This window comes from Eleginops maclovinus, chromosome 17 (assembly GCF_036324505.1).
Source record: "Eleginops maclovinus isolate JMC-PN-2008 ecotype Puerto Natales chromosome 17, JC_Emac_rtc_rv5, whole genome shotgun sequence".
NCBI lineage: Eukaryota > Metazoa > Chordata > Actinopteri > Perciformes > Eleginopidae > Eleginops > Eleginops maclovinus.
Genome location: NC_086365.1, coordinates 10,444,560 through 10,471,864, shown reverse-complemented (window position 1 = coordinate 10,471,864; position 27,305 = coordinate 10,444,560). Strand labels below are relative to the sequence as shown.

The following is a 27,305-nucleotide window of genomic DNA, read 5'->3' as shown; positions in this document are numbered from 1 at the left end:
CTGCAAAATGAGATACAAACCATTTGACAAAGAGTGACGCCTTCTCTGACTGAATGATTGATGTCACAAAATTAAAGACGCTGCAGTACTTTAAAGAGGGTACTGTAATCCTCGGCTGACAAAATGATAGACTGGATCTCATTGTTTTAGGTATACAGGATGACAAACTTGAGGTTTTTTCTGTCCAAAATTAGAAACACAGCTTCTTAAAAGATTAAAAAGAAAGTTTCTAATTTGAAAGTATATCCTCACAAGTTTTGACAGGAACTCAAAAGCAACATTGATCAATCACACAATGTTTGAGCGGGCATTAAAGGACTACAACTGTTTTATCCCATTAATGATAACAGCTTATCCTTAAAATGTTAGCAAACCATTCTCTGAAGCATACCAATCTACTTTTAGAGTAATTCCCAACCATCCAATTTCAGTGCATTATGACATTTGTACTGCAGACACACAGAAATAGAATGCTGGTGCATCATGGGACGGTTGTGGCTTAGGAAGAAGGAGTCAAATCTTTCGATCTGTGGCTCCTCAAGTCTGCATGTTGAAGTGTCCTCGGGCAACATAATGGAACACACATTTGTCCTGAAGGCATGACCATTAGTGTTTGAATTTGTGTGTTTGTTAATATTGAAAAGGATTTTAAAAAATGCGCTTTGAGAGGTTGAAAGACTTTATAAGCACTTCATAAATGCAGGATTATTGAATGCAACACTTATAAAATAAAACAGTCTCTGCTGATGAATTGCAGTAGCTTGCAATTGCCTTGTTTAGACCTTGAAACAAGGCGTGAGGTTGTTGTAGTTTTTCTGTCATTTCTAGAAAACTGTTGATACTGTATGATCATTTTGAAGGATTCAGTTTGTGCTGGAGTTTTGTTAAGCTTCAAGATGTTTCTTATGTTTAAGCTCCCAGGTGTATTTAGTATCACTCTCAAATAATATCTGTGGCTTTAGGGGATAACAAACATGATAAATGCCTATAATTCCTCATAAAACATTTACAACTTGCTTACTTGACTGGCAAGCTGGCAAAGTCTTCTTCTTCTCGGCCTTTGCTGGCACATTAGTGCTCTTGACTCCACATGGTACCTTTAAGTGAAGGCCACTGTGGACTGTGTGATTGAATGATCTTAGGAAATCAGCTAAGCATATAAACAATTACATATAAATGAACCACTGTCCGTTGGTCGTTATTTGAGGAAAACTTACCATCTTATTCTCTCCTCATTTGCTCTCCAACATTCACACGGAGAGAATCGGGAGCATCAACCGCATTGCCGAGCTCATTTCATTTTAATTGAGATGTCCATGTGAAGACTGACATGAATATTACATTCCACAAACCCTATTAATATGGCCAGTCTAAATGTTTTAATATTCCCGGTGTAAATTATTGAGATTTTGTTCATGGGCAGCATCAGATCATTCGTCAGAGATGTTTAGTCTCTGATGTTCAGGAAGTGGGAGGATTTTAATCTCATACAGTGCTGAAAGAGGCTGTGATTTCCCATGATGCACTACTGCCAAATATGCTTGACCACCCTCCTTTCGCAGGTGACCTGGAGTCCCCATTTTTAGCTTTTAGAGAAGGGACAGTGTGTCTAAGTGTGTGAAAGGTGTTTTTTCTCTATCTTCAAACCTGTCTTTCCGAAAACAGTCCCCAAGCATGTCAGACACACAGACACTCACTCCGGAAATTATTCTAAAAATCCTCATCTGATGTTCCACTGAGCACAGATGCATGGAGCAGCGGCCAAAGTGATAAAGTTGGCGTTTCGAGTGACTGCACTCGGCAATTTAAACTTGGTTGCGCGGCAGTGGCGGCGGACGTCGTCGTTGCACACACGCACGTGCAGCGTGTTGGAAAGGAAGATGGATCGGAGTACAGATTGTAAGTGACATGTTAATTTCTTCTCCGTCACTCACGATGCGAGGCGTCCGTTATCAAAGTAAAGGGACACAAGCCCCAGCCATCAAGGATCCTTTTCTTCTCTTCTTTTCTCATTTTTCCGTGATTCTTCTCTCGTCTTCCTGTCGTGGAGCGTTCAAGGGCTGACTGTGATCAAGGAGATGTTTAATGTCGCTTTCAGCTCACCCGGCCCCCCTTGTAGGGATCTGTTTGATTCTTTCCCTCGTCCTTCGGTACATGACTACTCTTCAAAAGACCCCCTGGAAGCTTCTCACCTTCAAGGTCAAACCACAAGTTAACACACTAAAAGGAAGAAGATGTATGTGTAGGGTGGCTAAAAAAAAGAGCGAGAAGTCGCACTGGATTTATGATCTTTACTCTCTGTCTTGTCTTCCTTGTGTTTTTCATTATATACCACCCCAGGCAGCAACTTCAGGAAGTCACCATTGAAATATCACAATAAAGCCTTATTAAGAAACGCAAAACTGTCAGTTCTTCAGGCACTGAGAGATAGTGTACAGAGCAAAATAGCATAGTAGTAATGTAATGTTTAAAGTAGTTAGATATTGTCCAAGAACTCTGCAGAGTATTGAAGTACAGTATGGGACTACTCAACACAGCACTGTAGTTAAACAAGTGGTGTAGGTTGTTTACTTTGTTTGCTGTTTGGTTGTGTGTTCCAACTGTGGCTGCTTTAACATATGTGAGCTCTTCCGTTTAGCTGTCTGTACTGACGGTGAATGAACTAACCATTTATATTCTCATGTGTTCGTCTGTAGGCAGCCCTGGTACTACGGCTGGGGCTTCAACCTGCCTCGGGGTCAAGCTCTGCTGGACAAGTGGAACCAGATCCCCGACAACACAGACATCCTGGTCACACACTGCCCCCCACTGGGTAAGACACACATTACACTGAATACACACACACACACACACACACACACACACACACACACACACACAGACACACACACACACACACACACACACACACAGACACACACACACACACACACACACACACACACACACACACACACAAATCCATTAGCAATAACACCAGCTATGCAAGATTTAGAAGCCCACCTTTCCATTTTCAGCTGATAGGCTCAGAGTAAATTGCTTTTGTTTGCTTAAACTAAAGGGAATAACTAACACTCGTGGGATACTACCATCCTGGCCAAAGTTAAATGGGGGGTGCATATACTGTATATATCTTCTCATAGTCAGATATTGTTGTTTTTTTCGCCACTATAAACTTTGTGGTATTAATTGCCCCCCAAAAGTGGTAGTTGCAAAGAGCTTGTCCTCATAAATCCAGCAGAATATATACATATATATAAGTTACATATCATTTGCATGATCTTCATATAGTATGATGTATATTAAAACAAAATAAATCCAGCCTGCTGCATCTGCTTGATAAATTAACTGCGTGTGTTTGGGGCAGATTGTGTCACATCTGTGCCAGACCCAAATGCTGCTGCGGTTAATCTTGCTCTCAGTCATTTATTTATTTTGGTATTTATTTATTGATTAAAAAATAGCCTAGAAAGAATGTCACCCGCCTATAAATCATGTTGTATATTATTGTCACTTTTTATATTTTTTTATGCAGTAAAGGGATGACATGCAACAAAGGTCCCCAGCTGGAGTGGCCCTGACTTGATTCCAAATAAAAAAGCATATACATTTTGCATTGCTTTTATTTAGACACTTAGGTGTATAGTGTTTGAGCTTGTTAAAACCAGCTCTCACCCTACCGTCATGTATCATTTGTATTATCACTTAGGCTCTTTGCACGGAAGCTTTTTTGGTGTTTCACTCGATATAATGTGAATAGACCTTAGGTGAAGTTCTCATTACACTGCGGACTTGATCTGAAGTGTAAGTAAGTAAATATATGAGAAATGTTCTTCATTGACTTTATAGCAGATTTCCCCCACACTGTAAATGCTTGATTTTCTTCAAAAATATCAAAATAAGAGCTGTGGAAGTAGCTGTGTGTTACTGTCTTGGCGGTGGCAGTAGCTCAGTCTGTTGGGACGTGGCTTGGTAACCAAAGGGTTGCCGGTTCAAGTCCCGGTCAAATGAAAAATAAGGAATTTGGACTGGTAGCTGGAGAGGTCACATCCTGGGCTCTGCTGAGGTGTATTCTGGGCCTATTTGTGTAGTTGTAAAAAAGGTGATCTTATAATAATGAGTAGTTGAATAATTGGTAAGGTAATCAAAATGGTGAATCTCAGTCGCTCACAAACACACTTCACCTTTGAGTCTTTTGTGTCCTCACCTCTCACATGTTTCATCCCCACACGAACAAATGTCGCAAGATTTCGAACAAACACAGATGCTGACTCGCAATCTAATTGACATCCTATAGAGATGCACATGCACACACACACACACACACACACACACACACACACACACACACACACACACAGTCCTGCTCTCTCCCTCTCTCCCTAACTCTCACTCTCCCACACACACTTTCACACCTCATCTCCTGCTGCATCTGTGGTGCTCAGACGAGTGTGTGTGATTGATTTCTGTGTCTGCGTCTCGGCTGCGAACACGGCCGTTTATTTTCCATTCAGCTTAGCGAAGTGTCTCCAGCTATCTGCTCGTAAGCCACTGGCATATGGAGCGGCAACAGCAGGCCTCTAATGCACGAGACACACACACTCAAACATGCACACTCACATATTAAAAGCAATACTGCAGGAATGGCATGAGAAAGAAAAGGGGATAAAGGGTATGGAGGACAAAAGTGTGCATAATAAAGTGGATTGTTAAAAGTGCTAGAGGTCAAGTAAAGACATCCTTTTTTAAAATATTTTTTTAAAAGAGTGCGAAATGAACATGGCCGAGAAGGTGACGGAAAAAGGAGTGTTAGCAAGACTTGTTTCGCACTGCAGCAGAAAGCGCTCGTCTTTTATGAGGCGCGATAAAACGGCAGATCGGCAGCTAGAAAGGAAAAATATGGCCTCTTTATCTGGCTGTGAGGAAGAAGTTAACAGTAAAGAGGGAAAGAGAGCAAGTGAGACAAAAGAGGAAAACAGGCTCGGTGCCCAGAGCAGCAGCTGCTTTGAAACAAACGGCACATTAGAGCAAAATACCCCGAGACGCAAAAAGCCCTCATAACTTCTCACTCCGCTTCCATCGTCTCCCAAGGCTTGTAAAGAATTTTGAAGGCGTTTCATACCTATACTGATACTAAAAGTATGTTGGTTTTTTTTACAGGTAGGTACATTTAGAGGACAAAGAAGTCAGGCTGTATTACTTTACCATCATGACTGATTCACTGCCTGCCTACATGGAAGTTTTATGTCTGTGTTGAGTTTAAGAGGATCCATTAACTGTGCAGTGAGGGAGAGTTTCAGCACTTTGTTTGGTGATAAAAAAATAAATAAAAAATGTCTAAGAATCTTAGAGATCCCTAGAGAGTCCCTTCCCTTTCTCTTTTTTTGCCCCTGACTTGTTGGAAGCTAGCAAAAACTACTCATAACTATCATGCTACTTGTCACTCGTCACCGTTGGCATGTCAGTGCACACAACTCAAAGGTAACACACTTTTGTAATGTTTTGGTCTTGGGTTAGGTGAGAGGTTAATTTAGAGAATTACACTTTTAGTTGTGGATTAGTCTTAGAATCTTAAACTATTAAAGACTTGAGATTTTACCTAATTTGCCCTCAAACACCTGAAACTTACCGTGGACTCTTACCTAAAAACTTTAAACCTGGTTTTAACTTGTCCTTAACAACTTGAGGATTGACATGGGTTTCTTTCCTTAAGACTTAAGGCTTGGACTCGTGGTATGGACTCATCCTTTAATACTTGAGCTTGTTTTAGATTTGTCCCTAAGGTCTTGGGTTTGACCCGTTCTTAAAGACTTGAGATTTGGCTTGAACTCAACCGAAAAACCTTGGCTTGGACTTCAACTTCAAGAATTAAGACTTTGCTTGGACATTTCTTAACATCCTGACACTTGACTTAGAGTAGTTCTTGTAGAACAGAGAATTGGCTTGGATGTGTCCCTAAAATACTTGAACTTGAGCTAGATTTTTCCTCAAAGACTTAGCCTGGACTTGTACTTAAATACTTGAGACCTGAGTTGGACTAGTCCACTCCCTAAAGACTTGAGACTTGGCTTAGACTTCTAGTTTAGTTTTCTCATTTGGTCATTTGTTATTTTGTTCTCTTCACTCGATTTGTCTTTTTTTTCTTTGTGTTTATTTTATTATTCCTGTCTGCGCAGCGCGACAGAAGGCAGGGGAGATGGAGCCACCAGCTCCTCACTCATTTTATTTCTCCGACTTGATGCTTTTATTGACTCAGCATAAGCAGCATCCCTCCTCACAGAGCAGCCACTAAATCATGTACACACCATGCTTCATCCTTGTCACACACACTGTGAAGTCTGCATCTGTGTGGGGCTGTGATTGATCTTTATTGTATATGGCTGCTTTCTACAAGTCTTTTTTTGTGCTGCAATGTGCAGTTTGCCATTAGACGAGGGGTCTGAAATGAGGGTGTTGTTCCTAAATGTGATGTATGAAGGAAGATGAATATATAACTGCATGAAGACAAATTCAGTACAATAAAAACAGAAACAAGAAAGTCAGCTCAAAATGATCAGCACACTTTTTCCTGTTGCAGTTTATGACTGATTGGAAATATATTTAATGTAACTAGACAGATAAAAAAGTTTCTTTAGCATACCATCACTTTATGATCTCATTATGAGCTTCCTGTGTGTCATTGTGACTTCTCTGCCTCTCTGATGGAAGTGGTGCGTTAAGTGTGAGGCGTGTTTGATTTTGGATGTCACTGTGTGCAGGTTTCCTCGACTGGGTCCCGAAAAAGATGCAGCGTGTGGGCTGCATGGAGCTGCTCAACACCGTCCAGAGGAGAGTCAAGCCCAAGTTTCATGTGTTCGGACACATTCATGAAGGTGCCTGCATGTGCTTGTAAAACAGTTAAACAACACTGCGGTTGCAACAGAGACACATGTGACAATCCACAGCCATATAAAGCACAGTTTATACAGTACATATTTTCAACAATTTCCAACATTGTAAATAAGGAAGGCTATCTCATATGGACTTTTTTCAATGGTACAATAACCAATCCCAAATATTTGAAGTTTTTTTAATGTTAAATTGTGCCATTTTACATCATTTTGGCACACAATAATTTGAATACCAGAAAAGCATAAAGATAAAACTTTCCATAGTTTCAACAATTCATTTATTATTTACACAAGTCATGTCCTATGTTTTAGTCAGAGATGTACTCTAAATATAAACCAGCCCCTTCCTTTTGTTTACAGAGTACCATTTATACATTTTAAGGCCCACATAAATCCTAACGACCTAAATTCATAGGATGCAATATAATATTTAGCATCCAGGAATGGCCTCTTTATAAACGCATTCTGAAGGCGGCAGATAGTTAACACACCTGCTGCTACATCACTGTCTCATTTTGTTTTTCATGCATCTTCTAAACTAAACCTTTATGAAAAAAATGAATCTACATCCTGGTTCTGTACCTACTTAAAATGAATATATTTTTATTACATTACTGAAAGTTCAATTCCAGCCATTCAACAACCGGTGTTATTGAAAAACAGTGATGGGTGTTGAACGTTATAAATTATAAAAGTGTATATTATGGACTAGCTGAGCTGCCACATCCCTATCGGCATTAAATCCAGGCCAGCGAGGGCAGAAAGGCCGTCTCCCTGGACCGAGGATTGCTTTTTCAGGGTTATCAGGTCAGCGCTGAGCCCCTTGAGCTGCAGTGCCCTATCAGAGTGAACCATATTAGAAACTAGATCAGATGATACAACAAGAGAAATAGGCTGAACGCAGCTGTCTTCATTAATTTTAAGAGAGAAATACAGAAATGATCTGCAGTGTGTTTTTGTATTCATGTATTCCAAATCTGAGGACCAACGCAGACATCTATTCGGTTCCAAGAGATGCTGAAAGTGACACCTACACTTAAAAAAATCACTGATGGCACAAAGCTGAATTGTAGTACTTTCTGAGAGATGGTATTTAACTTATGCTTGACAAAATGGTAACACTTTTACATCTGCCATTTGGAAGGAACGCTGATCTAAAGTGCCTTTGAAGCAGAGATTTTTTTTGCTGTAATGCTGTTAGTGTGACACTCTCATGCATATATTTGCTCAAACTGGATTCTCTCCATTTTGGAAACGACGTGCTGTGATACTGAGCGCTGAGAGCTCTGGTGTCACGTCCAAAAGATCTCTTCTATGTTTGCTTCTTTATTATAACCCCATCAGATGCATCACAGTTGCTATAAATCCTATTCTTAAGTGTATTTTAATAATTAATATACTTTTCTAATTATAATATCAAATAATAATCACGCAACATTATAATTATTTTACATAGAAATCATTATATATAATTAAACAATATTTATGTATTTCTTTCAATCATAATATAAAACTGAATCCAAATTAATTTAAAAGAAGTTTAATAAATCAGTAAATTATCTTTCATGGCCAAATTACACCAGATCACAGGTGGATTATGGGTATTGTAGTACATATTCCTATTACAAGCGTAACCGTGTTCCTTAGCCTTTCTTAAAATATAACAATTACAGATGAGGACATCCATTTGGGTTTTGTTATCATAGAGTGTATGTTAAACTAACATTTTACGTATTTTTGATTCGTTCCTTTACGTTGAAGATGTTAATTACAAAATGTGTTAGTAACACAAGAAGTGAAATTCAATGACATACAAGTAATGATTTTCATACATAATTTGTAGTCAAACTTATTCCAAGATTAAAACATTTAAATTAATTAACGAGCTGATCCGTCTGAAATAGTCCCAAAAATATGATTCATGTGTTCCACTGTTCCCCAGGTTACGGCATGATGACTGATGGCACCACGACGTTCATCAACGCCTCCGCCTGCACCGTAAACTTCCTGCCCATGAACGCACCCATCGTCTTTGACCTTCCTAACCCCAGGACCACATGACTAGAGGAAGCTCCCCCCAAAACACCTGCCGGCAGTGAGGAAAAGGGAGCCAAGAAAGGTAGGTGAGGACGGTGGGTAGAGCGGATCGACTGTGTAAATACTCGGCACAAACGGTACAACCCGAGAGGTGGAACAGACTAAACGAGGGTCCTTTCCTCACGGTATAAATATTATTTTATGTGCTATCATTTTTTCATCTCAACATTGCTTCAAAAGCAAATGGACAAGCAAAGAGATGCTTTTATATGCGGACAAATGGACATTTCTCTGTCCTCTTTTAATGCACTGACAATCTGAAGTGGCTCTCAGAGAGACGATGTTGATGAGCGGGAAATGACCCAACACTTTGTCTACATGAGACTTTTGGTTAAGCCATGACTCTGGGGGATTTTACCAGAACTTTTCTCCCTTATCACTTTAAAAATACATTTCCTTATTTCTCTTTCTTCCTCCTGTGTCTTTCCTCTCCTCGCGCCCGGAGCACGATGGAGTGTGATTTTTTTTGCCAATGTGTGTGTATGTGAGATCAAAGTGACTGTGAGGGCAGCAAGAGGTCTCTGCTAAGGGCTGTGTGAGAGTTGGGGAGTCAGACATGTTGACACGGCTCCCCTGAGCCTCATTACAGCCCTCATTAGCCTCTTAACCAGCCGAGAGGAGGACGCAGAGGAAACCACACGCAGCACTTCCTTCCCCCCCCATTTTTTTTCTCTCCATGTAGCTGCCCTTTCACCTTTTTCAACTCTTATTTTAATTTGTATTCCTGTCAATCGTTTCTGTTTTGAATGACTACCACAACTTTTCAGCGGCGACTGAGCCACATACAACGCAGAGGCTACAAGCTAAATGCTAACGCTACGTGCTAAATGCTTACAGACAGTCATTCTGAGCCGTAGTGGTGACCCTCCCTTGTGTTGGGAGAGATAAAACTTTGTATCCTTTTTCAAGAGGAATAAAGCTGTAACTACATGTACTGTAACTGGTCAATGTAAATGTTCTCTGTCAGTGTAAAGAAGAAAAAAACTTGAAGATTTTCTAAAAGATTTCCAGGTTGTTGCTATACTTTAAAAACACTTGTTAATATTTGTGGTTGTTGCATTTCCTTTTGTCAGTTTCTTAGTAATGTTAATTCTTCTTATGGTATTTTCTTCTCTGTAAAGCTGCTCGGCCCCATTTGGTGATTAACAACTCTTTCATGTCTCTTAAAAGTTTGTCTGTGTTTTCTTTTCTGTTTTTTAAAGAAGCTTTTCTTTTCTTTTTTCCTCCATGTCTCTTATTTCTGAATAAGGTCGTTCTCAGTAAGAGTCTGTATGTGCTTAGCATAACAAGACCATGTCATACTTTGATCTTCTTGTTCTCCGACATTATGTATGAACGCTCCCTGGAGCTGCAGTTCACTCCCGCAGTCACTCTCGCTCCTCAGCACATCAGTATTCATTGTGCCAGCTGATGTCTGAATGATTCCAAATAGGCAAACGAGGAAAGAGCAGATTTTCTCAGAACCAATTTGTGTGGATAACGGGGTAGGTGCGTGCGCTTGTTCACGTGTTTTATTTTAAAATTGAGGACATTTCTGCAGATTTTTTTAATGGGATGACTAATATTGCACATTTGAGGCAAAAAAAGAAAAATGGGCCAATAAGTTTTTTTATTTCATCAAAAATAAACGCTTCAGTCAAATTCTGTCTGTTGCTATAGCACTAACACAAAGGGACCGTTAGTTAATAAATGCTAAAACAAAAAGTGAAATACATATAATAGTTTTTAAAAACTGTTATGCCATTTGCTTCTTTTAATTATTCTAATAAAACACAAACAGTGCTTTAACAAGATCACTAATCTTGATAGTGTCACTACTTTTTGTTATTGCTGTTAAGCTTCAAATCTGCAGATTCTTCACATTAATAGTCCTCTAGAAAAGTGTTTATGGAATTATCGATGGTTGGAACAAAAAACTATCTCCGCTCAACACTTCAATAGTTAGTAAGAAACAAACAGTTGCACCATTTTCTCGCTTATTTCCTCTTGGTCACTAATTGGTTTTGGTGAATCAGAAAAACAAGTTTCTGTTTGTTGAATGCTGGCAGAAAATATCATTAGGATCTACGATTTGAGGCATGAAGTTGGGAGCCTTTAAAAATGATATGCATTAATACTTACTGAATGTTGCCAGTGGGATTGTGTACAAGCACAACATTGGGTACTGTATGTGTGTTTGTGTGAGTGTACAAGGAGAAGAAGTGCTCATTTAAAACACAACCTTAATTAATGTCTACGAAGGAAAATCTCTCAAAAAGGGAATAAAGGGAACAGTTGAAAACCAAAAGATGGGAGGAGCTTTCATCTCAGTTTCATGAAAAGCTTTCTGTTTGGTCCCACTTCCACTTCCAGTCCTCATTTAGATGTCTCACTTTGATGCTCTTCTGCTTCAGTAGCCTTGTTATGTGTTTCCTGTTTTTTCCAAGAAAAAAAAAAAGTGCTGTACTATTTCTTAAATTTCTTTCTTGAGGCATGCTTAAAGGAGTTAATGACTTCTGCTTCTCAGACAATCTGCATATGAATAGTTTTGTTCCAAAATGAGATATATCTCTTTGAAAAAAAGGGACGCCTACACACAAAAAGGGACGCCTACACAGGCAGAATGATTGACAGCTAAAACTTTAAAGCGGTTTGTGGTGATACTTTTTAAAGCATCATTAGTACCTTCTGTTTAGCAGCTGGATCTTCCATATTCCAACTATACCTGATCGAACGTCCAGTGTTTTCTTTAAATGGATGTGTTGCATTTTGGAATAAAGGTGTTCATATGGTGTTGTGTATTGCCATGGTTGTTGGGGATTTCTTTTTTAATAATGTACACAAGAAAATGACCCAACCGTGGGAAAACGGTACTATGTTGCTCCTGGAGACAACTCTAAAAATGTAAAGTACCTCTCTTTCTTAAAACCATAAGGATTCTGCTGGTTCTGAGAGATTATTCACTGATTGAATAAAACCTTATCTGTGACCGCTGGATCATGTTTTCTTACCTGCTTCGTCGCTCTTCCCTTTTGTCTTTCCTCTTTTATTTTTTTTGTTCTAAAGAAATATAGGGAAACTTTTCCTGTCCTGGTTCTTTCTTTTGTTTCAATCAAAGGTATCTGTGTCTCATATCAATTATAGAGCCCAGAGCAGCGAGTTAATTTCCAGAAGCTAAACCCGTCTCTGTCTCCCATTTTGTTCCGCAGGTATTCCACACCTCTGCACATTCTAATGAGAACCCTCGTTCAAATAATTACATTAGTAATCCCAGGGGAGACCGGGTAATTTATTCGTGGATGTCGTTTTTACTTTGCCATTAATACAACTACCTTTCATATACTCTTGTCTTTCTCCAGCTCCCTCCCTCCCTCTTATTTTTCTACCACAATGCTGAGCTCTTTTTCTCAGTTCGGATCATCCCTTTTCCAATTCCATCTGCTCCTCCCTCTCCTAGCGTCCTCAGATAATGACTCCCAGCTCTCTACATTTTTCTCTCCTCTCTGCTGTGGTTGTGTTTTTTTTAAATGAATGACAGACACCCTCCCATCTTATTGCGATCCATCTCACTTCACATTTCACCATCTGAACAAAAGATGCACCCAGTACCGTCGTCTGCATCACTTCAAAAGCACTTTATTTAATTGGCTTTGGAGACAAATAAGTGACAAATAGTCAAATAACTCTCAAATCCTCTCAATCTCTACTTGTTCGTCTTTTTTGTTCGTCTTTTTCAGTCATTTTTTCAATTGTGAAGTCTTGTTGTCAGGGCTAGATAAACCAACCCAGGGGCAGAATTTGCTGTAATTTGAACAAACGTTTTAAATTAAAATTAGTCCGACCAAATGCCTCTAAAAAAGAACAGTCTTAAAGAGCCACCTGCAGCCAGACTGTCCTCTCTGGTTAACCTCTGCAGGGTCTGTTGCACCTCTGATTCCCTCAAATGACGAGTTCAACAGGTGGAATAAAGAATGGGGACACAATTTTCCTCCTCAGAAGGATAGCTACCTTTTACATTTTTTAGAAATATACCGAAAACGGCCACAAGCATGCAGGGGATCATAGTCAGTGTACAGATTGTTGTAAGTTGACTTGCAGAAGAAACATGAAATACATCAACATATTTCTTTAATACGGTAAATGTGGAAAAACTTTGCTTGCTCCTAGCATTCCACTACTGTAGCTTCCCTTTGGACGTACATCCGATATCATACGTTTCCTAAGGAGTTAAGGAAAATGATTGCAGATGAAAATTAGCTATGAACTCAAATCTGTAAAATCTCATCTCTTCTCTTTCTGAGATTATTTTATTTATGGTCCTTGTTCGATAAAGACATAAATAATACAAATTAAAGACAGGAATAATTTTATTTAAATAACAATGATACGCAGAAGCCCCATTTGATTTTCTGCATGTCAGGTTCGATTTTTATATTGCGAATACATTATAAAAATGAGCAAATAATTAACACAAAGTTAAGACCAAACACCCAACCTTGGGCCCCTGAATGCTGGGTCCGCCATGCTTGCTGAGAGTTGCAGTCATCTGATTAAAGGTCAGTGAAGAAAAGCCCAAAGGAAGTTGTTGTAGCAGATCCTCCTTGTGGTGTTGGCGTCAAAATATGAGCTGAGGTGGAAGAACTCCTCCTCCGAAAGTCTGACGCTGAAATGGCGCAGCACCTGCAGGGCAACGACGTCAAACGTTAAAGGGAATACGTGCCATGTCCTTGTGTATTCTCAGGTTGTGGGGTTTGGGATATGTCATCCCTAACAGGGTTGCTAATTGTTTCTATCGATTAGCTCAGGGAGAGTTGTCGTCGGTAAATTGTACAGCAGGTAAATGGCAGGGACAATACAACGGGAGTGTCAGCCGCTGTTCTCCTGGGCCAAAATGTCAGCGTGGTCTTGTTTCAACCTTCAGCGTAATTGAACAATTAAAATTACTGATTGGCTGTCAAGTGAACAGGTGTGTGTGTGTGTGTGTGTGTGTGTGTGTGTGTGTGTGTGTGTGTGTGTGTGTGTGTGTGTGTGTGTGTGTGTGTGTGTGTGTGTGTGTGTGTGTGTGTGTGTGTGTGTGTGTGTGTGTGTGTGTGTGTGTGTGTGTGTGTGTGTGTGTGTGTGTGTGTGTTTCATGGATTTCCAGTCACTCTCCATCAGTCTCCTTTGGACATTTTGATAGAAGAGATACAAGAGGAGCTCAAACGGTTGCATCAATAATTCATAAAGAACCCAATGTGTTTGGATGCAGCAGTGCAGGTGGAGCTCTGCAGGGTGGAGTTCGGTAGCTGATCTCACCTTCCTGAAGTCCTGCACGGAGACACTTCCTGTGCGGGGGCAGTCACATGTCAGGAAGCAGCGTCTGATGGAGGTCCAGGAGGAATGGACCACATCGTGGATCCTCAGCATGACCTCCACGCAGTCCCTGCTCAGCACACCCTCACTCTTCTGGACCGAACCATGCAGGATGCCATCAGAACACAGAGTAAGAAGACCCAAATGGGAAGACATGAACAATAAGAAAGAAAAAACAACAATTATAGGTGAGAGCGCCCACATTATCGGATGAAATCACAAGCTGAGAACAAAGTGTTTTTTGTCCTGTGATCAGATAAAAAGGTTTTGTCTGTAAACTCGTGTTCAGACACATTATCAAATCAGATAAGATCGCAGGGGGTCTCTGCAGTTCTCCGCAGATGGTGGGTTCCGTGGAGACAATGCAGGTCTTGTGTGATTTGTGAAGTTGGTTTGGAAGGTTGCAGCTTTTGGGTTGCCAGACTAGGCCCTCACCCACACGCTCCACTGAAGCTTGGGGCTCGGCTTAGTTGCTCAGCGGGAGTTCTTTTTAGAACGTGCCCACCCGTGTGTCATTGTTCAAAGCTTCATATACACCGCCAAAAAAAAAAGCTCCCAAACTCACCAAACTAGCCCAATTTGCTTGTCGTATGGGGCGATAGTCGAGAGCCTGAGGGTGGGAGGTCCCCGCTGAGTTTACACAATCTGGCAACCCGGCATTGCTCATCACCACCCACTCGCATTACGGAGCCACCCCACCACCGCTTTACTGTAACCCACTTTTCAGCCAGTAAAACTACAGTATATTAGACGTAAAACAGAGGAGAGGGACTGTGGAGTTAATTTGAAAAGGGCTCAGCATGGGTAAGTGTGGCTGAAAGTGTGTCCCAATTTCACGATTCGCTCCAACAGTGATGATGGGATAGATGCTGGAAAAGAAGAACATTTCAAATATTGACGTTTGAAAATGTGGAAATAATTGAAAATCTGGCGTTTATTCTCCACACATTGACCATATTCTCAAAATTCATTTTATTCAGGCTTTGATTTGTATTTTTTAAGTACGGAACGAACACTGGTAGTTACACCTTTATTTTCGATTCCATTATCAATATCTTGACAATTTGGTCGACAGTTTGACTTTGGAATAAAACTAAGGTCCCTTCTCTAAATTGTTTTTCGTTAGCAATTTACTAAGGGTGACGCACATTAAATCGACTGTTAGAAAGGCCAATTGTCCATGGATTAACAGTTATTAAAAAGCCATTTTAAGTCTGCAATTGTAAAGTAATATAGATCCACATTTCGTGACACAAAATAAGAGGTCCAAAGGGCCAACTGAGGGAGCAGAGGACGTCAGATTCACAAAATCGTTGTTTAAAATAACAAAAAGAACAGTTTTGGATGTATTTGTGTTACAGCTTATTCCATGCACATTGTATCTAAGGATAAATTTTCTTTTACCAATGCAATTGGAAGAGGCAACTTCCGTCGCTCATATACAGTCCTCCCCTCTCCTGGTCGCAGATTCAGGAGGAAGTGACGGAGGAAGTTCTGATAGGAAACACAGCCATTGTTGATGATGTCAAACCTCACAGTCAGGTGCTCAAGCTGCTCCTGTGTCATATTAATGCAGAGAGAATGGAGGATCTCTGCAACACACAGTAGTCATTAGCACACAGCAGGTAGAAGGAATAGCTCATAGATATATGCAGTAGTTGATTGTGGTTTGCTGCTCACTGAGGAAGGAGGAAGTGCTGATGTGTCCTCTCGCTGAGGGTCTTCCGCGGCACAGTTCCTCTGGATCTCCTTCCAGCAGCGCTGCACCGCGGCACGCAGCCTCCTCCCCGTGCTGCCCGGCGGGCTTCCTGTTCCCGGCCTCCCAACTGAGGAGGGACGCCTGGAGGTGCACTCAGGGGTGGTCTAGAGAGGAATGAATGGAAGTGAGAAGCACTGCACATCTACATGGAAGAAAATTGTCATCTCAAGTAGTTTTTAGCGTAGCTTGTCAACAACCTATGATTCATTCAAGCATTTATTACGTCCAGTGTAGTTTTACTTAATACTGTCATCATTTGGAAACAAGGCTAAATAAGTCCTTCACTTCCGTAGCTACGCCACATTTTTAGAGTTACCTCTGCATAAGTGGGCATTTCCTCTATCATTCAGTTTGACTCATTTTCCAGATCTACATTTATGTGCTTTTACGTGCTTTTTTAAATCTTTTTTTAGCAACTGTGACTGTGATTAATTGTCTTAGGGTGTATAAATGCGAAGGCAGGACATTTGGCAGGGAAATAGGTACGAAACTGAGAGATAGAGGTTATTTTTGTGCAATCTTTTGGATGTAAGCAAACCTGTAAAGCAGAGAACAATCATATACACTCACTGGCCTCTTTAATAGGTATATCTGTTCAACTGCTCGTTAAAGCCAATCACATGGCAGCAACTCAATGCATTTAGACATGGTCAAAACAACCTGGTGAAGTTCAAAGAGCATCAGAACGGGGAAGAAAGGTGATTTAAGTGACTAGAACGTGACGTGGTTGTTGGTGCCAGACTGAATATTTCAGAAACTGCTGATCTACTGGGATTTTCACGCACAACCATCTCTAGAGAATGGTCAGAAAAGCGTCAGAAGTCAGAGGAGAATGACCAGACTGGTTAGCGATGATAGCAAGGTGTACCTGATAAAGGGGCCGGTGCGTGTGAATTATTATTTTCAGGCTTTTTAAAATCAAATCTATTTCTTGTCTGCAAACTCTGGATTTTTCCAGACTTTTTGTAGTAAGATACAAAACTGGCTTTGAAGAGCAGCTGGTTTCTTTGTGCATCAGATCATACAGCAATGTAATTAAAATAGAAAAACTGAATTGTGCAACTCAACTGAGCTTGAATTATTGTGATATTAGAATACATACAACTATGTTTGGTTAAGTTTGACATTTTACAATTCTATTCTGTCATGTGCTGTACCTTTATGCGCTGTAGAGAAGCACCTGCAGTCTCCGGTGAACCGGATTTTGTTGCTGAGGCTTTTTCTCTGGGCTCACAGGAAGGCGATGGGACATTGTCAGTGGGACGCCCTGCTTCTGTGCGGGGGATCCTTCCCAAAGCAAAAACATGCTTCAAAAAGTCTCTGTACTGCAGCTTCTTCTGCTCATTCACAGGGATCTGACTCTGCACACACACACACTGAGAAGCAAAAAGGAAGCACACAGTAATACTCTTCACTGGGGGGCTAGTACCCCAAAGAGAGATCTGTAAATTAGCTTTACAGATGAATAACTTCCTCACGCAGTCAGTAATTATCAACAAAGATAAATTAGACTTTGATTAGAATAATTAAAGGCAACATATCAGTGTAAAAAGAGTGGAACTGGCAAAAGCACCACACTCATGTCCTCATTTGTAACCATGGACTGATGCCATGTGTGGCTTCAGCTTGAAAGCACTGGGAGAGTCGTTGGAAATGTGCTAGTGAATGTCTCCTCTTTGAATTCTCGCTAAAATAATTCACTGGAATATGAAATAAATGTTTTACTGCTTTACCTGATCATTTGTGAGTCTTGTCGTGCTGTTGGAGCGTTTCAGATCCATCAGCTGTTTGGTGATTTCAGATAAATGACCTGAGATGAATTTCTGGATTTGTTGATTTTCCTCAGTGTTCTCTGTAGTTTCAGGGGTCTTGGTCTGGGTAGTGGATCTGGTTTTTGACCGTCGCTCAAAAGTCTTACTCAGGCACCCTTCTGAAATCTGCATTATGAAGTGTAACATACAACACTTATTTTTTAGTACATTGCTTGAGTTTGGGTTTGGCCTAGCTTACATTACAAGTCTTAATTCAGACACTTCCATCAGCTTTGCCAGATATACGAGAAGTATCGTATTTGTGCACATTTGGAAACCGTTTCTCTTACCACTGGGCTCTCCGATTGAAACTTGTTGAGGAAGTCCTTCCAGTTCACAGTGCAGGTCTCACAGTCCAGCTGCAGTTTGGTCAGCATGTGTCTGTACTGTTTGTCTGACAGGCGGGCGCAAAAATGATCCAACACCTGACGAAACTCCAGAGCTTTCACCGTCCCTGTCCCCCTCTGGTCAAAGGCTGAGAAAGCCTGGAGAGCCATAGAAAAGTGATCAGCTAAGGAACTGCAAACAAAGAAAATGTTGTAAGCTTCACCTTGAGCAGATGTGGCGCTGAGGCAGTCACTAGCTCTTGCATCCTAGCCAGAGCCACAGCTGGACTGAGGCTGTCCAAAGACTCTTTCTGTCTCACAGCATCAGGAGAGGCGGGAGGACGCTCGTAACTCTTCTCTGCTTCATGGTCAAAAGTAGACAGGAAGTCCATGTAAGCCAGCCTGTTGTCATCCATGCCAACATTAAACCTGAAGAAAGAAGTGGGAGGAAGTGCAACAAAAACAAGTTGGTTTCACACTGAAGGAATAACCAAGTGCAGTTTTATGCCATGTTAATAACTTTTTTTACATGCATCCATCCCAGGGAATTATTCCTAAAGACACTCCATGACTTTTCTTCCAGCGCCACCATCCAAAAGTGTGGCTAATGAAAAAACGCTAATGAACTTCCAATCAACTTCATATGTACCTGTGTGTGTTTAGTGCTTACTAGCAGATGTGAAAATGACAACATAGGAAACCAAGATGGTGAACATTGATAAAGATTTGAAATCGACTTAAAATATAGCCTCTGGGAAAATGTGCAGCTTCAAATGTCAGCCTGCATATCAATAAATACACAGGCCCCAGTCAGTTAAACGTCTTCATGTAAGTTTCTACAGTGAATATAAAAGGTGAAGTTGACCTGCGCAGGTGATTTTCGAGCTGCTTTCTCTTGAAGGACGGCCTGTAGGTTTGTAACAGGCCCAGCAGCTGCTCCACTGACACGGTGCCATCGCTCCCTGTTTCCAGGTGAGCCAGGGTGTCGCTCAACTCCTTAAAGTTCTCCTGCACAATATCTCTATGGACAGTAAAAGAGTAAATGATTAAAATCACAGCATGGGAAAGATGTTTGACGCTTACTCTATATATTTGTTTTTCCCAAACCCCGTGGAGTAAGATTGCGTATGTTTCTGCGTCGCTTCTGTGTGTTTGTTTGTGTGCCGTACAAGCCACAAACAAGGGCTGATTACAACTCTGATTGACTTTAGACCAATCACGATTGCTTAAAATAGACTGCTGAACTGGATAGAAGACAGATAATTAATGGATGGATAATCTAAAAATGCCCCCAGTAACCTTTAACGCTTACTCAATACACTCCAGTGACGCAGCATCAGAGGACACTGGTCTGTCAGGGCTCTGCTGGGCCGTAGCTTGCTTCAGCTTCTGCCTCCAAGGTCTGAGCTCCCCTTCATGATGAAACCCAAGTTTGTCTAAGAAGTCACAAATTGGCACACGGCCCCGTCCCTCAGGATCATACCTGTTTAAAAGGAGTAAAGAAAATGTGGCTGGCAATGACAGGAGTACCTTAGCTGCCTCGGCTGGGTATCTTACCTCAACCAAAGCTGGTCAAACTCGTCAGATCTTATAGGGAGAGCATATGTGAAGAGGAGTTCCCTCAAGCTCTTCTTATGGATCCAACCCTGGCTGTCTGTGTCAAACTGGCAGAGAACCTGAAGGGAGAGACAGGAATCAGCTTGTAGACAAACAGAATCGACTGAGGAGTGCTTTCTGAAACTTTAGCTGACCTTAGACATGTCTGCCCACTTGTAGCGGGCTTCAGATGCCAGAAGTTCATGGAGCTGCTCTTGTCTGTGAGGAGGGGAAACAGTCATAGAAACACCAGCGCCAACTTTCCTTTAAAAAACAAGTAATAACATCCATTTCATACTCACACACACGCTGTTTGTGTCCCTTGTTTATTATTCTCAACAACATCAACAAATTCTGTGTAGTTGAGGTTGCCCCCAGGATGCAAACCAATCAGGCCCAGCAACCGCTGATACTCTGCTTCCCTGCAGAAAAACCCCAGGCTGCTGTATAGCTCTTTGAAATCACGGCAGTCTACCACTCCTTTATGCTTCCTGTCCATCACTCGAAACGCTGTCAGGTTGTTCTGATGGGAACAGATTGGCTTATCAGAGTCATTCATTGATTCAGTAGTTGTGTGTGCTGTGAAGAATGATTGCAATCGCACCAGTACTTTAAATTAGTGTATGTATTTTAAATCAAATCAACCATTGCTCTTTGTTTTGATTGATGCTTTAAAGCATATCTCGGCACGTTATAGATCAGTGCAATAGTGTGAAACCATTGGTGCGATTGTGTAATACGGAAGCCATAAGCGCATGTATGATGCACGTGAGTTTTCGGGATAACAATTTTTAGTTCTGGTTTAATCCACGGTTATGGGGGTAACACCAAGTGGACTTTTAACAATTTCTAGGGTTTCCCACAAAGTATACTAAACTCAATGTTCAATTATACATCAATTGCCCAGCATCAGCTTTTATCTTTTGTGCATGCAATTTGAATCCAACACAGGAAAGGTGAACAGAGATATAGAATACAGATACCTTTAGTGAGTGCTGATGGCAAAAAGGAGCCCCCTGATGGTCTTTTGCTCCATCTCTTTCTCCTTTAATTTCCTTTGTGTTTCTTCTTAAAGCCCAAGTACACGCTAAGGCAAAACTGCTTTTGATGTATTTATAATTGAGGGGAATATATATTGAAGGAATAACTGCCCATTCACGACATTATTTATTTAAAGACATCTGTTTTTAATTGAAATATATGATTGCATTACTGATTAAAAACTGGACATCTGTGAAAATCCTGCTCACCCCATGGATGCTCTTGATCCTGGTGTTCATGGCAGCGAGGCACTGCTCAGCAGAAGTCAGCGGGGGGTCTACCTCAACCTTATCACCATGACCCTCAGAGCGCTGCTGCCCATCCCTGGCTGTGGCCTCTACAGTAACCACAGGGAAAAACCGATGTTAATGTTTGGAATTGTATTCAGACACAAAATGACCTGGTTTCTAAATACCTGGTCTTTTTCAAGGGAATTATACCCAACAAATTGAATTTTTGTTCCATTTATTTTTGGCACTACAAAGAATGTCCTTCATGTCTTCAAGCACACGGGGCATTAAACTGTCTAACCTAATTTTAATTTAATTAAAAGCACACTTGTTTTTGTAATTAAAGAAAAAGACTGCCTGGCAAACATCAGTAACTTTACGCCCTTTCTTTGTTTGACAATTTCTTTTGTTATTTCTACAGTTTCTTTCTCTTTTTTTGAGGATACAATTTAGAAAGATGCCCTGCTGCTCTGTTTTCTGCTTCCAAAGCATATAATTAGCCCAAACAAGCAGAAATGAGTGTGATTCTGAATCTGTGCTCCTCCGCTCTGCTAATGAGAGACGAAGAGGCTCACTCTTAAAATACTGTATTTATAATCCAGGATGATTTCTCCAATGGCTCGTGTGCTAAAACAGACATCATTTTACAGGGGGCTTATGTTTGATCACCGTGGGTGGGGTACGAGTTAGGATACAAGGCAAAAGATGGAGTGGAGGGGGGGAGGGAGTAGGAAGGGATTTGAGAAATCTCTATTTAAGCATTGAGAACCCTTCCATGCAGAACTGATGCGATTGCTGACGCCACTGGTCAAGATGTTCTGGCTTCCGATCGTCCGTCTCACCCTTGTACTTCACCAAGAACACTGAGCGATCGATCCGTCCATCGCTGAGGCCAAGCAGTTCAGTGAACTTGTGGAAAGTCGTATCGTCCAAGATGACCCAACAGTCCTCTAGTATCTGGGCGGGAAATAAGAGAAAGCAGGACGTGTTGGCAGCCTGCTGCACTGCCCTCTGCTTTAGGCCAGGTTGTATTGACTTTTTAGAGTAAGAACTACATCCGTCCTTCAGGTAGAACAGGTACATCAGTGAAATGCAACACACAGCTTTGCATGTAGACATTTACTTACAGAACTAACGTTTTTTTATTTGGGAAATAATGATCAATTCCACAATAAAAGTAAAAACACACATATGATCAGATTGTGTCAGCACTGATAAGCTCCTCCCATTATCCCACCCCCAAGCTGTGATTGGGTAGTAGTTAATTGTTTTTCATTTTGATGTCTCACCCTCTAGAAACATAAAGCTCCTCTTTACCTCATTGTGAAAACACAAAAAAAAGTAAAGGTCATACACCTCTCACAATTACACACACTGTATATATGCAGGATATATATTATATATCGATTTGTTTTGATTTAGGCATATTTATGTGTGAAAATATGCCACTTAGAACAGCTCTGTATGAGTGCAGTGAAGGTGAAATGTTTAAATGAACGATGTTTTCGACTTCCCTCAATAGTAACGAAGCGTGGAGCTCTCTGTCGGGTGACATGGAGCACGTCATTAGACATGTCGGTTGTTCATGTAGCTTTTATTTGTTCCCACTCACCTTCAGTATATCTGTCTCTGACAAGGTCCCTTTAGAACTGTGCGTGATGGCCTGGATGCGGTCGGTCAGGCTGCTGTCACGCTCCTCTAGCCTTGATCTCATCTTCTGGAAAACAATATCCAGGATGTTGCATGTGTCTGCACTGAATTCCAGGCTGGAGGCAGGTCGCTGAGCTCTGACGGACTGTAGGGTCCACTGAGGTGATGTGCAGGGCCTGTAGGGCAGATAGTTTAATGTTCAGTACATAAAGGGTATATAATAATATAGTGTCGCCATGGCTGCAATCATGACTCTGTTTGACACCTTCAAGTGACCAAAACAGTTCCAAGTCAAAATATGTGAAATATAGATTAGGTCTGCGCTGTATTACTCTTCTTCTGTATCTGCTCACCTCTCAGTATGGGATGAGGATGTGCGTGTTTGATCTGTCAGTGCTACTCCCAGGTTTTCGAGAAAGCCAGGGTAATAAATCAACCTAGAAGAACTTCCAGGTCTAGAGCTGGAGGACTCACAGAGCCTGGAAACAAAAAAAGAAAGTTTGAGTGTGAAGGTTTCAGTAGTTAACACTGTTGCCTTTCAGCAATAAGATCTGGAGTTGGAAGTTAACTGGGGCCTCTCTGTGAGATGTTTGCAGGTCCTCCAGTGGCTTAAGACATTCATACATGCTCATAGGTGTAAAACATGTTTGTTATAGCTTCCCTTTGTATCTGAGTTCTTGAGCTCACAACTTTTCTCTTGATATATATTTGAGTCCACAACTTTTTTTTTATTACTGCACTGTGTGTTTCTTACTTGTTGAAGTGCGTCTCTGAGATGGGTATGCCATGAGAGCTTGAGAGCTTCTTCAGATCTTGCTGTGTGATGTAACCAGTGAGCTGAGGGTCACACAGCTTCAGAGCTGCTGGCACTGAGCTGAGCTGCTCACACAGCTGGTCCAGCAGTACATTTTCCACCTTACCAAAGGTGCACACAAAGCAAAACACACACAAATCAAACTGCGTTAATAATTAACCCCTTGTTCCCTTTTGATCTCAGGGTATATGTGATATAGGTGATATTTGATCTTGGTATGTGGTTAACACACTTACTCTTCTCCAAGAAGCAGACCCCACAGCCAGTTCGTCAGCACGGTGTGTGCTCTGCCTCTCCTAGATAAAAAAAAGGGAGTACAGTCTTACATGGAATTAGAGCGCATGCATGTCCTAGTAAATTCTTAAATAGGCGTACTGTACAGTAGTGTCTTCAGTCTTAGCAGGGGAGAGTGCCGTGTTGCCTGTTTGAGCAGAGGTCAGGACCCCGGATTGTTCTATGGCCTGTGCATTGAGCAGCTCTGTGATCTCTGACCCTTGAGTTTGGGAGTGCGTCTCCCCTGGTCTTTCCAGAACATGTTGGAGGTCTGCTTTACTGATCCAACCTGCCTCCTTCTGGAAAGTAAAGATGTGTGAGCATTCTTCTTTGAATTGTATGGCTTCACGGGGTCATTTTGTTAGATATCATTCGGGCATTGTAGTCAGGGAAAATACGTCAAATATTAGGACACAGGTCACAAAGTTTCGGACCCCTAACTGAATAGCCCTACTCAAAGGTGGTATAACGCCTGCATTCATAGCCTCCTACTGGCTGAATCCTCCAGGGTTGTAAAGATAAAAAGTGACTCAAAAAATGTAGTATGTAACAAATGAGTATATAAAGGTCCTAGGTTATTGTCCAAATATTTGATATTGTCTTTTAAAAAGTTTTAAAGTCTTGTTATTGCATAATTAAAATTTCAAGATACAGGATATCTTCAGTCAGCCAGAAGGCTATGACATTTGTTTACATGCCACCATTAGTAGCTACATGCTAGTTAGTTTGTCTTACCAGCTCTTCAAAATACTTAAAAACTACAGAATCATTATTTTCTTAACAATATCTTGATGTATTTACTTTCAAGTGTGTTCAAACTCAACAGGTTACACAGTAAATTTATTATGAAAAAGAAGCGCTATTAATGATGAGCACCTAGAAACATTAGCAAAACCACATTTATCGACATTTTGATGATCTACTGATGTATATTTAAGAAATGTTTGGTTGATATTTAAGGGCCTTGCGTTATAATAACATTTAATATTAGGACAATAGCCTGGCATGTCCATCTGATCCTACACAAACAATATGAATGACAGCAAGTCTTCCAAGCTAAAATGCTTCCCTAGAGATAGTCTAAAACCATAGTTGGCTTGGAACATGCCTGAGTGGAAAACCTCATTATTGTCTGGCGGTGTGAGGACACTCGTGTTTGATCCCCCACCCGCTGAATAGATTATTAAAACAGTTGATGGATGGATTCCCCGCCCCACCCTTCCATGCCATTAAAAGGAGGAGATTTTGGCAGATAGATGTGTGATTCATATCTGGGGAGAGGCTCCACACACATACACACACTTCCTCAAACTTGGAAGCCCACTGTTGTTGTGTGAGTGGCGGCAGCAACATCAAACATAACTGCAAATTAATGGAGAATTCAACCCCCCTTTCCCTAAAGTTTAGTCAAACTCCAAAGTTTCATCCAGCTGAAGTAGACTGATTTGAAATTAAAGAGGCAGAACTGAATGCGGAGGCGTGTTGAAGGGGATGGCTGTCAGACGAACATATGGCTAGTGACTGAGTGGCTAACCAGTGGCCATATGCAATCATCTAATCATGTTTATGGCCATCAAAAAGCTGCGGATGATGATTGGCTCATCTGTAAAGCTGTCTGGCATTTATATTTAAAGCATACACCTGAGCATGTGCCTTTTGTCTCTTAGCAATCTGCTGAGATTACTCCCCTGTGTCCTGTCTGATCACACTCACAATCAATTCTGTCTTTTCTGGTACAAAGATTTTAGCTGTGTGCATTTAAATAAGGTAGAGGATTGAAAGTATGTTCAGGGTTTACAAGTTGGAGATCAATTACTCATTATTTAGTTCCCGAGGCCTGACTCGTACCATGTCCAGCAGGTGGAAAATCTCTTTCAGTCGAGGGTTCATGTCCCGGAAGTTGTATTTTTCTGGAACAGGCAGCTCTGAAGCCCTGACAGAAGAGATAGTGGAAAAGAAAAGAAGATGACATATCAGAGTGGATACATATATTCCTTATAATTTCAAACATCTCTCTGAACAGTAACCATTGCTTCCACCCGCCATCGCCTCAATCATTAGAGACTTTCTTCTAAAGCACCTTCACCGATAACCGTTTGAATATGTTTAATGCGTACAATGATCTGAAAATGTGCCAGCTCAAGAGCTTAAAAGGTCTCTTGAGATCTAGTGTCACAGTTTTAGTGGAAGCAGTAACTAGATAGATGGGGGATCTGGATGAAAAGTGAAATTGGTTGCATCGTTCTTGTGTGTGATGGGTTAAAAAACGCACTTCTGAACAGCTGTGAGAGATTTGAAGTTGTCACAAAATCCAAATCCATAAAAAAAACTAAATTGACACTGCAGGCTGATGTACTGTTCAATAGCCATGGGATTTATGTTCATATAGGGTAGGGGTGTCAAACTCAACCTTCTTTTTGAGATCAGATTAAACCCTGCCATTTTACTATCACCCTGTCACTCATGTCACTCATTTTAGGGAAGACGTATGGAGGGAGGTCAAAAAATGAGATGCCTTGTGGGACATATAGTTTATGTAAAGTGGGATATAATTGTATGATAAGGAAATAATGTCCTTTAATGCTGTCGTGGGTCACATACAATGAGCTGGCAGAATAGATATGGTACCCCTGATATAGAGCAATTCTGAATTGGACTAGGGTTAGGGTCAATATTGTGTGCTCATCAAGATTTTTGGCATTTTCAGTGTAAAAACTGAAAAAAGGCAGTCTATGTATTCCAGTTTTGTTCTGTTGGATTCTTATGAAGGGAAATGAGAAGAAAAAAGGGAAAATATGTAGCCACAGATGGCTGGAAAATGCAGATAATGGTTTTCCTGTTCTGCAGCAAATTTAAAATCTGAGCTGATTCAACATGAAAAATATGAGACCTGTTAACAACATGTAAAACCTCACCATATGTGTAGGTTCCCTGCGTAAAAAGACAAAACTGACCTTTTGGTGCGAAGATTCGTGTCGCCCTCTACTTTGACCGGGCTCTTGAAGTGGCCCAAGAAGTGTTTCCACCACACTGGCCCTGCTGCGCTCACACCATAACTGCAAGCATACAAAATCCATACACATGCATGAAAAATCTATTACACAGAATAGCTGATCGCTGGATTTAAAGATCAAAAGAGTAAAGAGCGGGAAGGTTGAGGCAAAGTAAGGCGGTAGAAAGGAGGAGAGATAAATAAAATATGTCTTTCCTTACTGGCTGGTCAGCTTCTGGAAGGAGTGAGGGTTCATGGGAAATATAAAGCTGCTGAGAATGGCCCTGAGGACCTCTTGTGTTACCAGGCCAGAGTGGGTGGTGTCAAAGGCCTGCAGCGCTTGCAACACCTGGGTTGAGTTCATGCACATCTGATGAGGGAGAAGCACACACTGATGTACAATCATTCATATTTTAGAGGCAGCCTTCTCTCTTGATTTGGTTTTCTCTCCTCAATAATGACAGGAAGTTAGTCATCTCTGATTTTGGTTGCCAT

The 27,305-nt window shown here is 41.1% G+C and overlaps 2 protein-coding genes across 3 annotated transcripts in view; one reads left to right on the top strand and one right to left on the bottom strand.

Moving 5' to 3' along the window:
* mpped1 (metallophosphoesterase domain containing 1) overlaps window positions 1-11,913 on the top strand; it is a 63,174-nt gene extending 51,261 nt beyond the window's left edge. For both annotated transcript variants that reach the window (XM_063905154.1, XM_063905155.1), the window contains exons 5-7: window positions 2,697-2,812; window positions 6,759-6,872; window positions 8,833-11,913. In XM_063905154.1, the coding sequence (XP_063761224.1) occupies window positions 2,697-2,812; window positions 6,759-6,872; window positions 8,833-8,951 (349 nt within the window). In that variant the 3' untranslated portion in view covers window positions 8,952-11,913. The remainder of the gene's footprint in view (window positions 1-2,696; window positions 2,813-6,758; window positions 6,873-8,832) is intronic.
* Window positions 11,914-13,523: 1,610 nt separating this feature from the next.
* Window positions 13,524-26,901, bottom strand: LOC134879520 (EF-hand calcium-binding domain-containing protein 6-like). Its single transcript, XM_063906071.1, is given in 22 exon segments — window positions 13,524-13,646; window positions 14,262-14,411; window positions 15,723-15,910; window positions 15,999-16,028; window positions 16,031-16,181; window positions 17,235-17,438; window positions 18,179-18,373; window positions 18,439-18,643; window positions 19,080-19,235; window positions 19,527-19,697; window positions 19,772-19,890; window positions 19,966-20,029; window positions 20,113-20,333; window positions 21,061-21,188; window positions 21,924-22,038; window positions 22,694-22,907; window positions 23,486-23,646; window positions 23,782-23,841; window positions 23,926-24,117; window positions 25,667-25,751; window positions 26,773-26,880; window positions 26,882-26,901. Coding segments are annotated over 22 exon segments (3,060 nt in total).
* Window positions 26,902-27,305: the final 404 nt, after the last annotated feature.